The sequence below is a fragment of the Phyllostomus discolor genome, chromosome 2 (genome assembly GCF_004126475.2).
Source record: "Phyllostomus discolor isolate MPI-MPIP mPhyDis1 chromosome 2, mPhyDis1.pri.v3, whole genome shotgun sequence".
In the NCBI taxonomy this organism is placed as follows: Eukaryota; Metazoa; Chordata; class Mammalia; order Chiroptera; family Phyllostomidae; genus Phyllostomus; species Phyllostomus discolor.
In genome coordinates this window covers 92,050,486-92,066,147 of record NC_040904.2, presented here as the reverse complement: position 1 = coordinate 92,066,147, position 15,662 = coordinate 92,050,486, and the positions used below count along the sequence as shown (strand labels likewise).

The following is a 15,662-nucleotide window of genomic DNA, read 5'->3' as shown; positions in this document are numbered from 1 at the left end:
CTGATTTGAGATGGATCATAGACTTGAATATGAAATCAAAATCCCTAAAAGTTCTAAAAAAGAACATAAGAAAATGACTTTGTGACCTTGAAATAGACAAAGAGGTCTTAGTACATAAAAAATAGTAATTGGACATCAAGAACCTTAAACACATTGGTCCTCAAAAGAAAGTTCTATAGAAATGGACAAGTAAGTCACAAACTGGGAGAAAATGTCCATTAATACATATACATAACAATGCATGTCTATCTAAAATATGTTTCTCGAAACCTCCATCTGTGTCCAAAGAACAGAGAACTGGCTAGGGGTTTAACCTAGGTTCTGGAAGTCAGATTGCATAAATCAACTGGTGTGAATAGGTTCAGATTGAAAAGTGTTGCACCACTTGCCTATGAAGACCAACTTGGAATAAAAAAGACAGAAAACAAAGGACACCAAGAACATTCCTCCTTGATGACATTGAAGGGATGCCAGAAAGACACAGTATCAGGTGGAGCACCTCTGAGTTGTTCTCTTTTCATGGTTGAGAAGAATTGTCTGATACAGATGTACTGGTAATGGTGAGCAAAGAACTGTGTGGCTATGCAGCCAGAAGTGTATATAGTGGATAAGAATTGATAAAGTACAGGCATATTCCCAGGGCCCAAGAAATCCAGCAATGGGATTTAAAGACAGTTGTTACTATTTTTTCCCCAGTCTGTTTATGTTTACTTGTCAAGCCATGTCTTGATGTTTGGTTTGGTTCCAAAAGCATGGATGAAATGTGTGCAGGAAGACAGAGAATCCCCAGAGTACCTTCATCATGCCTGGCATCCAAATTCTCCCCTCCATGAGCATCTATTGGCATAGTACAACCTAGCTTAATTTACATTGGTAAATATAAAAGATATTACATGAAATTGTCACCAACACTTTGTATTTTTTTCAATTCTAGATATTATTTCATGGAGTGTTAGTATGCATAATTACCCTGATTATCAATAAAATTGTCTTGCCGATGGTAGTTAGTAAACTAGGTAAGCCTACTAATTACTATTCTGAATGAAGAGAGAAGTATTGTAAATGTGTAAAAAATTGGTAAACATGAAGAAAAAAGTTATATAAATGCAAATCAACAATGTCTACCTAGAGGGGAAATTGGATCTCTATGTAAAGTTATATGAAAGGTTTAGGATAGTAAGCTTCTTTGTTTGTTCATTTTTTTTTTTAAATTTTATTTGAGAGGGGAAGGGAAGGAGAAAGAGAGAGGGAGAGAAACATTAATATGTGGGTGCCTCTTGAGCACCCCCTACTGGGGACTTGGCCTGCAACCCAGGCATGTGCCCTGAATGGAAATCGAACTGGTGACCCTTTGGTTCTCAGGCCGGCGCTCAGTCCACTGAGCCACACCAGCCAGGGCTTGTTTGTTCATTTTAATTGAATTTTTCCATTACTACTTTCCCCTCCATACCTTCTTCCTCCTCCCCCTGCCTCCAATAAGCTTATTTATTTTAAAAGATTACTTACATTTCCAGTTTATAAAACATAGTACAATGAGTGTACTCAATTATTTGGCAAACATTTATTAAAAGCCTCCTATATGCCAGGCACTATTTTAACTGATGGTAATTTATTACGAAGGCAGAGCAGATTTCTGAGTTGATAGAACTTACACTGAAGATAGGTAAACAGTCAGGAAAGAAGTCAAATAAGGGAATATTAGAGAATCATGTGTGCATCAATATAAACAACCACATATAAATAAATTAGAAAACACAACAGGTGGTAGATTACTGAGAAAGCTGTATGTGTAATTAGTACATGATCAAGGTCTCAAAAGACCACTCTAGTTCTGTGGATAACTGATTTTAGGAGTCAGGGGATAAAGAGAGTGGAAGCAGAACAGCAGTTTTAGGAGGATGTTTGTATAATGCAACACACGTGTTTAATCCCACACTTTTCAACAATTTAGAAATTGAGATTTAGAGACTTAACAGTCATTGCCCAAGGTCACACAACTAAGTAATGGTAGTTAAGAAGTACAAACATATTGCCTTGATGCTTTTAATCCATTATATTCTTAACTGCTCTACTACCCTTTTAATTACATGCAGAATTTTTACTCTAATGGGCATATACTATGAATCTGAAATTTCATCTTTATGGAAATATTATACTGCTCAATCTTCATTCTTTTCTCGTATTTCCAACAAAATCCTTTTCCTTTTCTTTTTTTCTTCTAAATTCTGTGAGCCTTAGCATAGTAAAATGGGAGGAACAGAGAAAGTGTTGCAAACACTATTAGATGTTCTACTTAGTAGCTAAGTAAATCTAAATTTTTTTAACCCTCACTCTAGAATATGTTTCTTGATTTTAGGAAGAGGAGTAGGGAGAGAGAGAGAGAGGGACATCAATGTGAGACAGAGACATTGACCAGTTGCCTCCCATGCACATGCCAACCAGAGATAGAACCTGCAACCCAGGCAGGTGCCCTGACTGGGGATCGAACCCACCACCTTTTGGTGTATGGGACAACACTCCAACAAACTGAGTCACCTGGGTGACTCACCTTTAGGTCAGGGCAAACCTAAAACTCAGTGTGGGGCATCTGTTTACTTGCACTGAGGGCAGTGAACATTTGCTCATGAAACATTATTGCTTTCCAAACAATCTTTTTTGGCTCAAAAAAAGAAAAAAAAAGGAATTTGTGACTGATAGTAAGAGTCTTTCAAACCTTAATGAAGTCTGGGCATATATAAATGTGTGTGCGTGTGTATAAATGTATGTATCACATACTTATATATATGATCTTACATGTAAATAAGATATGTATGTACATATATTCTGTGTGTTTGTATGTGTATATACTATACATATGTATGCATATATGTATCTGTATCTACACCTATACCTATATGGCACATATATGAATAGAAGATGCACATGCAATCTGAAGGCCTGAGAAGCAGGAAAGACAATGGTGTAAGTTCCAGCCCAAATCTGAAGGCAGGAGAGAATTAGTACCCCACCTTAGAAGACCATTAGTCAGGGAGAGTGAATTTTATTTTGCTCAATCTTTTGTTCTATTCAGGCCTTCAAAAAATTGAATGAGGCCCACCCACATTGAGAAAGGCAATCTGCTTTACTCAGTCTACCAGTTTAATCCTCTGTCTCCTCATCGGTCAAACTAAGAAAAGAGACTCACCTCAAAAGGAGGTTAAGATGATCAAAAACCTTAATATATGCAGAGTGCTGAGCTGTTCCTCTCAGCACATGGGAAGCACTCAGTAAATATCAGCTATTATTACTGTGTACCTCAGCTATTGTGAGGAGTATGAAAGTAGAAAATTTTGAAATTGTTAGTGCTCCTATTATTAAACAATTTATGTTGATTGAGTCTTTAACTTAAAAAATACTTAGTACCTATAATAAAACAAAAGGGAACTTTATAATTCAGATAAAAATTGTGATGTTCCCACTATTTATAAAATGTGCTCTTTGTATCAAAGGTCTTCATGATGTCACATCAACAAAATATAAATCACTTTATTATACATTTCAACACTTTCAAGAGATAACTAAATCTGCAGCCTCCGCACTCAAATTTGACAAAGATCTTGCAAATGCAGATTGGAGCATGGTTGAGACAGCAATTATATTTCAAAACCCATATGCAGTAAGCAAGTAATGTCTTTAATTTATCCCTTCAAAGTAGGTATGATTGACCTTAAATAAGTATAAATGTTGTAAGTATTAATTCATAATCTTTAAGATGTATAATTGACAGAGACATTGTATTGGTAACTTCTTATCTACTACAATGAGAAGGAGGGAATTTCAGGGAATTTTGTGATCACTGAGGGGCAAAGTAGAAGTGACAACATCTTGGAGTAGACACAAGATATATGTTGCAAATTCAGAAAGAGAAGCAGTGTTCTGCCTGTCCCCCAGAGTTTCTGATTCAGTAGTTCTGTGGAGGGACCTGAGAATGTGCCTTTCTAACAATTCCCAGGTGATGGTGATGCTAACATACTTTCAGAACCACCGGTTTAAAGTGTGATTATATGTGCAAGATTTTTTATAAACTATTAACAATGCCAAGTAAAGATAAAATAAAGGTACACTATGACTCCTTCCCCTCAAACTGGCAATCATTTTATGTTCTAGATAGCTGTGCAAGTAAGTAGTGAGGAAACTCATCTGATTTTCTGTATCTAGCAAATTTTCTATAATTTTTCAAAACAAATGTATATAAATTGCTTGAGGTTTATACTAAACAATATATTATTATCCATGTATTTTTTTGTTTTAATTTAGCTGAGCCAAGGAGAAACAACAGAACATCAAAAGGTGAACTGTCCAAAATGTAACAAGGAAATAGATGAGACCCTTAACATTGAAGCAATGGAGCTGGCCAACAGGCGTCTCTTGTCTGCACAAATAGTTAGTACTTCATTATCCACTTTAAAATGAATTTTGGCCTAAAATTATACTGAAAACTCTCTCCATTGCTTGAAGGCATCTTGATTATGTTAACCTGCATAGCTTAATAGATTGTTTATGAATGCAAAGGGAAGTTTGCCCTTGTTTTAGGGATCTGCTTAACTGCAAAAGATAAAATAAAATAAAGGATCCACTTACATTAGCTTAAATAAAAGGTGTTTTATTATGAGAAACTGGGAATTCCACAGGTCCCAGTGGCAGGAAATAGAGCTGAGCCCACCCTTCAGATGCATTGTGCGGTCACTTTGATGACACCGCCTATCTCTGGATCTGGGCCAGTTTTTCAACAAGTTTATAATTAACTGCAAGTATAGGATGGTATGGTTTTACATCATATCTTGGGGAGAAATTAGAGAAATTCTGTAGCACAGCAGCATAGAGGACTTGGTGGGGAACCGTTAAGAGCCTATTTACCATCTTCTGTACAGGCCAGAATATTGACTAGTTGCCATGGCTCATCCTCTTAAAATGTTTCTGTTGGGCCTTTCTCAGTATGTATGGAACTGTCATGCATTCCTCGGCTATTGCAACCATACAGGATTCCAAGCATTCTACTTTCTTAGTCTAACTCCGGAAATAAAAGATCTATAGGGTGCAGACAAGTTGAGTCTCAAAGGCAGCTTTTCCAAGGACCTAAATAATTTTTTTAAGCAATGGAGGTAATGCATGAAGGATGAACTTATGTCCATATGGTGCATTATTTCACCAGCAGATTTTAGGAGATCGTGTCTTTGAGGCACTTCAAGATTTTTAATTTATTTCAGGAAAATATAGTAACCGAGAACCCTTAAAACCATGCAGGAGACTCCATTTTGAGTCTTGCTTTCATTGTTATTATGATATATGACTCAGGACTTATTTTTTTCAGCCTTTATTCTCCTTGTCTGCAAAAGAGGAAACTTGTGCTAACTGAATAACCTCTTATATTCTTTCCTCTTGTGATGTCTTATGGTTTTTGTTTTTTTTTTTTTTGCAATATACACTCCAGGTACCTTTTTGATTCCTTGCCTTAAATATTTGTTTTTCTGTTAATACAACTTGTTGATTTTGTGCTATTTGGGATTCTTAATCAGAAAACACTATTTTTCCAAAGTAGATCGAATCTCTCTGCTCTAGAATTTTACCTCATTTCATATATTTTTAGTCCTTTTCTTTCTAGACATATTTTCATGTTTATCTCTGTCTGTTGATTTGGTTTCTGCAGTCTCCATTCTAATGTTCCCTACTCTTAACCATAATAATTTTTAGTCTACTTCAGTTTTAAAGTTTTGGCAATGTCTATTTAAGTCTCAGCCATCCCTTGTTAACTGAGCAATATCTTCTCTGCCATGTCAAGATATGGTATAGGAGAAGCAGTATACCAAATGGGGGAACAAGAGACAGGTTTATATTCAGAAAGAACTGAGCTGCTAATGTGGGAAAACTACTTAAAACAACTTAGTTAAGACTACTTAGTTAAGTAGTTGGGAAAACTACTTTACTCTCTGAGCCTCAGCTTTCTCATCTATAAAATAAAGTTTAAAATACCTTCCTCACAAACTCGTTGCAAGAATGAAATAAGTATATAAGGCATGCAGAGATCAGTTAATTCTATAATATAGTAGAGCTCTGGCTGGGTGGCTCAGCTGAGTGGAGCATAGTCCCATACACCAGAAGGTTGCAGTTTTGTTCCTGGTTAGGGCACATTCATAGGTTGCAGGTTTGAAACTCAGTTGGGACACATGCAGGAGGCAACTGATACATGCTTCTCTCACTCATCAATGTTTCTTTCTCTCTCTCCCCGCTCCTCTCTCTCTAAAACCAATAAATGTATCCTTGAATGAAGAATCTAGAAATTTTTTTAAAAAATAATATAGTAGAGAGTTCAATAAATGACAGTTATTTGGGTGAATTAACCATTCTCTAAATTCTTCTTACATTTTGGTGTAAATGATGACTTAAGAATTAACATTTTTCTAGTAACTACCTGCTTTACCATTTGTGTTGTTTTCATGGGTTCCATATTATTTTCAGCTTTTTATTTTTCCATAAGATATAGCACTTATCTTTGAGAATAGGGAACATATTTAATTCTCACATAATTTTATAAGTATTTTATTTAAGTTTGAGAAGGAAAATTCTGCACTATTCAATTCCTCATCTTTAAATTCAGTTCTATCTCTTTCTAGTATCTATCTACCAGGATCAAAACTGTATTTTAATATCCATAGGTGATTGTGCAGATAGGATGTCTTCTATGGAACCCAGGCTTCTTTAATTATAGTATACATTCCGATTTTGGAAATTGGTCTTTAAAATGATTTTCAAGAGTGTTCAGCACGCTAAGGCCAGAGGCAGTATCAGAGAGTGGTTTCCCCAGCATGAGTCTAAAGTGGAGTAGGCTCTCAATATATGGACTGGATGAATGGATGACTGTGTTCTACACAACAGTACTAGTTCATTTCATGCCATTTACTGTAGAATTTCTCAGAGATTTTAATAATTAATATCCATTATGAACTTTTAAGATGGAAATACAGCTTTCCATAGTTCCCATATTTATGTGGCCATAGAACTACACTTATTTTGGAAAATGTAATTAATATCAAGAAGGATCCTAGTTTCCTACAGAACCAGTTGGGTTCCACCCACAGCTCAGACTTATCTTCTACACTGACATCATGGTCTGGACTTCATAGAGAGATTCTTTTTATAAAGGTATTTGATTATTTGGGGATTCTGACTTCTTACAGATTGTTTCTCCATTAAAAGAAATAATAAATTGCCATTGTTATTCACGCTATATAATGATTTGACATAACATTCTTTTAGGCAAGCTACCAGAGACAATACAGAAATGAGACTCTGTCCCAGAGTGCAGTCCAGATGCTGGTAGGTGCAGCAGGAAGCTTTGGTGAGAAGGGAGAGTAAGTACATTGTTGAGAGAAAATTTCCATCCTCGTAAGCCACCGCATTTAGGATATTGTGCAAGTTACTTTTCTTGCTTTTGTCTGGTAATTTGAAATCATCCAGTATCATGTGCCCAAGCCACTGTCTGCTCTACAAGCCACAGTCAGGCCAAGTCACCTACACTCAGTTTTCCTAACTTGCTGTCCTCATTCAGGCCTCTGTGCATATGAACAGTCTACCCTTTCTCCCTTTTCCCTCCAAATCTAAACTGTGGTAAACACACTTCTTTTTGGGGGGTGGGCTGGGGGGACTACTCAAATTCCTCAGTAAATCAAAGACTTCCTTAATCCTTCCAGGCACATCTTTCCACAACACATCTTGTCTGAATATTCAGCATGCACTTGTAATGATTTGTTTCTATGTAAGTCTCCACAGTAAGCAGGGAATTTCTCAATGTCAGAGTTTTAGGGATTATCCCCTCAGATTATCCCCTGTGGAAAGATGAACACTACAAAAGTCTGGACATTCCTTACTGTTCAGGCCCATACTCCTAGTACGAAGGATACCAAAGTTCCCTGTTTAAATGAATCCAGTTACACTTGTGGTTTCTCCTTGGACCTTTTCCCATGGAGCATCATCTCACAAGTAAACTGGGCCTTTAATGTACACACTCCAAAACCTGAGAGGTATGTCAACCTGGTGTCCACTCACATGCACTGGCTTGTGCTACAGTGAGAGATAAAGCCATGTGTGGGACAAGAACCAGCCAGACACTGCAGTATGTTCTTATTAAAGTTCAAGTATAGATTTTCAGAGTCTATGAGTTTTAATTTTAAACCTAGCCATGCAAATCATTAAGACATTATATTTGTCAAGATAAGAAGATAAAACATCTCACTTGACATTGTGGTTTCTTGGCAAATAATGTTTAAATATTTCATATATAGTACAAGGGTCTCCATTTGCCCTCTTGCTTCAAGTTCTTCAAATGACTAGGGGACCAGAGTGATAATGTAATGTATACTTTTTAAAGAATGAATAAATGACTTGCTGAAAGCATTACCATTGCATTAAGGAGCAGTTAATGTTAAAAAAAAAAACACAAAAAACAGTACAAAGCACTTAAACTTGCTGCCTTGATTTTTCCTCATTTATTTATTTATTTGCTTGTTTGTTTTTTATTTTAATCATTGTTCAAGTACAGTTTTCTGCCCTTTACTCCCATTCCAGCCCACCCACCCAATTTTTCCTCTTTAAATCTCCAAGAAGGCAGAAACAACATGTGCCTACAAATAATGGACACAAAAAGGAGGTCAACAGTGGAATAAGGGGGTTAAAGGGTTGAAAGGACTCATAGAGGACAGTGATGGCAAATTTTGGAATGTATTACATTTTATTCATACATGTAAGAGATAAATATTGAATACTAATGTGCACAAAGGTACATGCCAGGCACTGTAAGGAATGTCAAAATAAGTGAAATGGTGTTCCAATCCCCAGGGAACTTTCTATTAATTACACTTCTATTGAGTGCTTGCCTCTTGCTGGGCTGCCTTGGCATTAATTTTGCCATTTGTTAATGATTCCTATTAGTAGCCCCATACATTAGGGTGTCCTGTGGCAAGGAAAAACATCTAAGGAAAGAATGTTGGGTTTAAAAAGGAGTACCAATACCTTAGCTAAGTGCCTACGTGATTACCTAAGAAATAATACTTTGAATAGAGAGCTTTATTTACTTATTCCTGTGTCAGATACAGTCTTAAACATTTTACATATATTACAAATTTTATGTCTTAAAAATCCTGTCAGATAAGTGCTACTATTATTTTCATTTTGCAGATGAAGAAAGTGAGGCACAGAGAGATTAAATAATTTATCCAAGGTCATTTGTCTAATCAATTACAGAGCTTGGATTTGAAGCTAAGCTGCCTTACTATCCAGTTAAAAAGATCATACTCTTTTCTTAATACAGTTCTAAACAGTGAACACATTGATACAAAATAGGAATTCAAGAATCTGCATTACTTAGTAATTTAGAGCTGTAAAATATCACACACTTATTGATATCACAGAACTTTAAGATTCACAGGAACTTGTGAAATGACCATATCTTAGAAATTGATTTCTTCATGGAGGTTTCCTGATTGCCCAAGATGGTGTTCAGAGATCCAAGATGTTAGAGGAGTAAGTGAAAACTACATTAACCTCCTCCCAGGGTCAACCTGGAATTCCAACTAAGTTGTAGAGAAATTATCCTGAATAACCAAATGAACAATAGCTGGAAAGAAGCCTGATAATCAAGGATAGACCAAAAAACCCCTTCACCCAACAAGACTGGTAGAGAGTGCAGAGGAGGCACAAGAGGGCTTGCTGGGCTCCCACAGGCAGAAGCTGAAGCCCTGGGGGGTTACTTCAGAAGCTGGGGGGATCACCCCAGTGTGGGGTCTAAACCCCAAGCTGGGCTCCCCATCCTACAGTACCAGAGCCAGAAAATAGCCTAGAGAACATCCAGTTGTGAAACACAGCAGGATTCCTGCCTGTCAGGGAGAGAAGGCTGGAGATGCAGAGAGCCTCTTAAAAGGTCAAGATACAAAATTTCATTTACAGCCACTTAACCTGGGCCCCATCAGAGGGAGAACAGAGTGGAATACAGATGGTTGAGAAGAGTCTGGGGTTGGTGGCTCTGGGTAGAGAACTGAGGGAACAGCCACCAGGATCCCTATGTTCAGTCATCCCCCACACTGCAGGAGCCATCTCTCTCAGGCAGAGCACTCCCTTCCAAGTGACATCAGCCTGGAATTATTCTGCCCCACTTAATGCCTCACATTAAGCCAGGCTGCTGATTATAGCTAGATTAGTTTAACAACCAATTAGTTTAACAAATAAAGTGGAAAATACAGGAAGCAGCCAAAATGGGAAGACAAAGAAACAGACCCCAAAAGAAAGAAGAGAATTCTCCAGAAGAAACAGATGAAATGGAGGGAAGAAATTTCTCAGACAGTTTAGAGTAATGATTATAAGGATATTCAACAGCATGAAGAATTTCAGACATTGCTCATAGTAATTTTTTATCAGATGTATCTCTCCAGGCAAGATAAACAAAAGAAAAAATAAACAAATGGGACTACATCAAACTAAAAAGCTTTTGCAGAGCAAAGGAAATCATCAACAAAATAAAAACCCACAGAATGGAGGAACCTATTCACTGATACATGTGATAAGAGGTTTAAAGTACTTACAAAAATCAACCCTCCCAAAAAGCAACCCAATTAAAAAATAATAAAAAGACCTAAATAGTCACTTCTCCAAAGAGGACCCACAAATATCCAATAGACATATGAAAAGATGCTCAATGTCACTAATAATCAGAGAAATGCAAATTAAAACCACAATGAGACACCATCTCACACCTGTCAGAATTGCTATCATCAATAAATCAATAAACAAGTGCTGGTGATGATGTGGAGAAAGGGAAACCTTTTGCACCACTGGTAGGAAAGCAGATTGGTGCAGCTAATGTGGAAAGCAGTATGAAGATACATCACAAAATTAAAAATAGATTTGCTTTTTGATTTAGCAATCCCACCTCTGGGAATATATCTGAAGGAATCCAAAAACACTAATTTGAAAGAATATAAGCACCCTTCTGTTCATTGCAGCCTTATTTACAATTGCCAAGATATGGAAGCAGCTCAAGTGTCCATCAATAGATGAGTGGATAAACCAATGCTGGGGCATTTACATGATGGAACACTACTTGGCTGCAAAAAAGATTAAAATTTTACCCTTTGTGTAAGGAGCTGGAGAACATTATGCTAAGCAAAATAAGCCAGTCAGGAAAAGGCAAATACCATATAATTTCAGGCACATGGAATCTAATGAACAAAATTAACTAAAAAGAAAAATGGGGACAGACTCAGAGATGGAGAGCAAGATGACAGCTAGTGGGGGAGGGAAGTTAGGTGTGGAAGGACTGAGCAAAAAGGAAAAAGGCTTCATGAACATGGACATGAATATGGTGATTGCTGGGGGCAGGGGGCTATAATGAGACTTAGTGGTAATGGAAAAAATACAATAAATATTAAATTTTAAAAAGACTGTATAATATATATCCCCTCTGTGGGTCTAGTATGTCCTCTTTATTATCTCCATAGCAATATTTATTACACTTTACAATTGCTATCTGTATGTTTTACTCCACTAGTGTGCTAAATCCTTGATGGCAGGAACCAGTTTTTGTATATGCCTTATCCCAAGCACTTAGCAAGCATAATAGGTGACCAACAGCTATTTCAAAAATTAGGAATAAATCAAGTCACATATACATTAGTGATTTTCCATGCAATTACCACATTATTATACTGAATCCCAGAGAATGAAATGATTTTTTTTCAATTACATCAATTTCCCTGTAGCAGAGAAATTTCCCAAGTTTCAAAGAACATTATAATCAATAGAAAGGACAAGGTCCACCTTTGAACTTAAGTCACCAATGACCTTCCAATTAAGCCACTTTCTAAGGTAGAACCTCAGACCCAAGGACAGAACTCTATCCTTCTTTTGTTGAAGACAATGAAACTATCTGGTCAGCAGCAGGTAAGTTCCTCATAAAATCCAAGGGCATTGCCTAAGCAATGCTAAATCATAGCGCACAGATGTAAGCTGTCTCAATAGAAAAGTCAGCAGAAAACTGCATACAACTTCGGACAAGTGCCACCAAAATGTCTTTGGGGGTTTTGTTACCACTGACTGCTCCAAGAAACCATTTTAACTCTTATTCTACCACTTGTATTTCCCCCATAAATTCCTGACCTCTGGCCCAGATGGCAAAAGAAAAGAGATGGGAGCATATGTAAGATGGGTTGGATGTTTCATACATACTTTCTCATTTAATTATTCCAGGCTGGCTTAGGTATTTTTACCTTCATGTTACAGAGCAAAGAAGTTAGTGAGGTAGTTTGTTCATTGTCACACCAGATAATGGAGATCCAACATGAAAATCCATACGTATTTGAATCCCAAATATTTGAATCATGGAATGCTTGCTATCGCTGAACCTTGACCTGTCTATAACTTTAAACCATGTATGTCCAGTTTTTTATATTCCCTCTTTAATGAGAGAACCTCACAATATAACTTCATAACCATACATCTACCTTATCTACAAATTTGTGACTTGAACATATGCCCATGAAAATGTTTCATTTCTAATCATCACTGGGAAAAATAGTCTTCGTGCTTTCAGGCAATACTACATTAAACTCATCCCAAAATTTTAAAAGCATGTTTAAAGATTTCTTTCTTTTTTTAGATATATGAGTCCTGAAACAATAAAAAATTATTCTGAAAGCAAAAAAATGATTACCTTTGTTAGAAAAATATTGATGAATTGGGTGTACAATACTAAAAAGGAAAAAGGACTCCCATCAAGGTAAGTTCTTCTGAACCTTACTAGAAATGCTGTTATATTCATTTGAAATTCTTTTTATTATCTGTTAAAATTTATATTCTGAATACATTCTAAAATATTACTTACATATTGTACATACAAAAAGTTACTTAAAATAAAAGGAGATGATATAATAACACTATTTTTTAGTAAATTTTATATAACAAGATTAACTATTAACCATTTTTGTGGACTATTTAGTGTTATTTAGTAAATACACAATGTTGGATAAACATTATCTCTAACAAATTTCACATTTTCATCACCCCAGTACCCACTAAGCTGTCACTTCATTTCCCCTTTTCTCCAGCACCTAGATAGCATTGGTCTTCTTTCTGGCTCTGTGAATTTACCTATTCTGGATGTTTCATATAAATAGAATCATACAGTGTGTAGCCTTTTGTTTCTGGCATTTTTTCCACTCAGCATAATGTTTTCATCCATATTATAACATGTTTAAATACTTCATTTCTTTTTACCATGAATAACAGTCTACTGTAGGAATATACCCATTTGTTTACGCATTCATCAATTGATAGACATTTGGGTTATTTCTACCTTTTGGCTGTTGTGGACAGTGCGGCTATGAATAGTTGTGTACAAGTATTTGTTTGAATAAGTGCTTTCCATCTTCGGGGTATACATCTAGAAGTAAAATTGCTGAACCATATGATGATTTTATGTTTTTCTTGAGCAGCCACCAAATTGTTTTTTACAACTTCTAGACTATTTTGAAATCAGGAAGTATAAGTCCATCAACATTTCCTTTTCCTTTTCTAGATCGTCACAGCTATTTGGGGTTGCTTGCAATTGTATACCAATTTTTTAATTAGTCTGCTTCTGGAAAAATTTTAATTGATATTTTCATAGGGATTGCATGAACTCCGTACATACCTTTGAGTAGTATTGCCATCTTAACAATATTAATCTTTCTAATTTGTGAACATAGAATGTCTTTTCATTGATCAAGATCTTTAATTTGTTTCAGGAATGTCTTATCATTTTTAACATACAAGTTCTCAATTAAACTTAATCCAAGTATTTTTTCTTTTTCATGTTATCAGAAATTTTTTTATCTTGATTTAATTTTTGGGTTGTTCATTCCTAGTGTATAGAAATACAACTGATTTTTATATATTCACACTATGACCTGAAGCTTTGCTGAATTCATTTACTAGCACTCAGTTTTGGGGGAATTCTCTAGGATATTCTGTATGTAAGACCATATCATCCATGAATAGAGATAATTTTACTTATTTCTTTCCTATGTGGATGGCTTTTATTTCTTATTTTCAATTCAAGGGGAAGAATATAGACCCCTCTTCTAACAGAAGTATCAAAGATTGTCTATCTTTAATCTACCACATTCAATAAGTACCAATCAGACAATTTTATACTATGGTTATTTTAAAGACTTTAACACTAAATTAAGATACAACTTTCTGAGTAATTATTTCTGTTGATGTAACTTAGAGAAAGGAAAATGTGAAAAACTAGAATTGATCGTAAATGTATGCTTTAAACTATCTCTAAAATTCCACCCATCTCAAAGTGAGTAATACAGATTCTGGAGTTTCTTGCTTGTCTTAGACTACCTATCTCCATCACTTATTAGCTGAATGAGTTCTTCAGGTCTCAGTTTCCTCATTTGAAAGTGGATATAATACTATCTAATGCTCTGAAGGCTAACTGATTTATGTAAAGTATCTGGGAAAGTAACTGACATATAATAGACACTAAAATATGCAAGTTTGGCTCTCCTTTATCTACTTTATAGGATTATTGTAAAGATTACATAGTGTGTGTAGAAGCCTTTAGTCTAGGGACTAGCCCTGGGTAAGCACTTCATAAATGTTAACATTTATTACTAAGTGCTGGAAAACATTCTGTTCAAAATTGAGTTCTCTAGCCAATGATGAAGTTGTCACTATCAAAGATCAACAAACACACAAGGAAACAAATAACCATGAAAGACAATCAACAAAAAAAATAAGGGCAGATTTATATCCCATCAATTCCAGTTATTACAATTATTCTGTGTGGCCATAAGTATTTCTGAAATGTTGAAATGGATAGGTGATAGACTCACAAATATGAACAATCGGTCACCAAAAGAAACTGAGTAGAAAAGTGGAAAAATACCTATAATTCTTAAAATTAAAAATTCAACTTAAATTATTCAGAACTGAATAAAAATCAATGTGGTATAACTCATTTTGAGAGATGCAGCTAGAGCAGAGCAAATCAGAGAAATATATATCATTGGCAGAGCTCCTGTATTAATATCACACCTCTGATAGAAAAATATCAGGACCCTGAGATCTAAAGTGGTAACACTTGGGTGGACACACCTGATGATCTTGAACCTCACATTCTCATGAACACTCTGACCTGGCAGAAACAGGTGCCTCTACCCTGCTGCCTCCTAGCACCTTAAGATGATGCAAAGAAGCTTGTCAGTGTTTCAAAGTTAGACTGTACCATCTTTCATTGCTTCCAAGGTAATTACCCAGGTCAGATCTCAACACAGCTAGAAAGTGAAATACAGTGCCTATTTCAGGATGCTACAAATTACCAACTAAAGTAATTACAGGACCTAATACCAGAGAACACTAGTAGAACATAGAAGGGAATGGGTCTTGAGAAGATTGAAACATAAGGCCTGATTGTGAAGAATTTACTGGCATAATGCTCTTATCCATGATGATTCAGGGCTCAACATTCTGTCAAGGACACTTGGAGTTGGTACTATTACCCTCCTGGGACGGTTTTGTGAAGTTTGACCAAGCCAAAAGCCTATAGTAAATGAGGTACAAATGCTAGAAATTACAATATTTAGCTA

At 35.9% G+C, this 15,662-nt stretch overlaps 1 protein-coding gene across 1 annotated transcript in view; it reads left to right on the top strand.

The window, feature by feature from the left end:
• The window catches only part of SLC9C1 (solute carrier family 9 member C1), a 101,148-nt gene that overhangs the window by 44,317 nt on the left and 41,169 nt on the right, over positions 1-15,662 (top strand). The window contains exons 10-14 of the mRNA XM_028504510.2: positions 935-1,016; positions 3,489-3,655; positions 4,297-4,422; positions 7,294-7,388; positions 12,683-12,802. Of these exons, the coding sequence (XP_028360311.2) occupies positions 935-1,016; positions 3,489-3,655; positions 4,297-4,422; positions 7,294-7,388; positions 12,683-12,802 (590 nt within the window). The remainder of the gene's footprint in view (positions 1-934; positions 1,017-3,488; positions 3,656-4,296; positions 4,423-7,293; positions 7,389-12,682; positions 12,803-15,662) is intronic.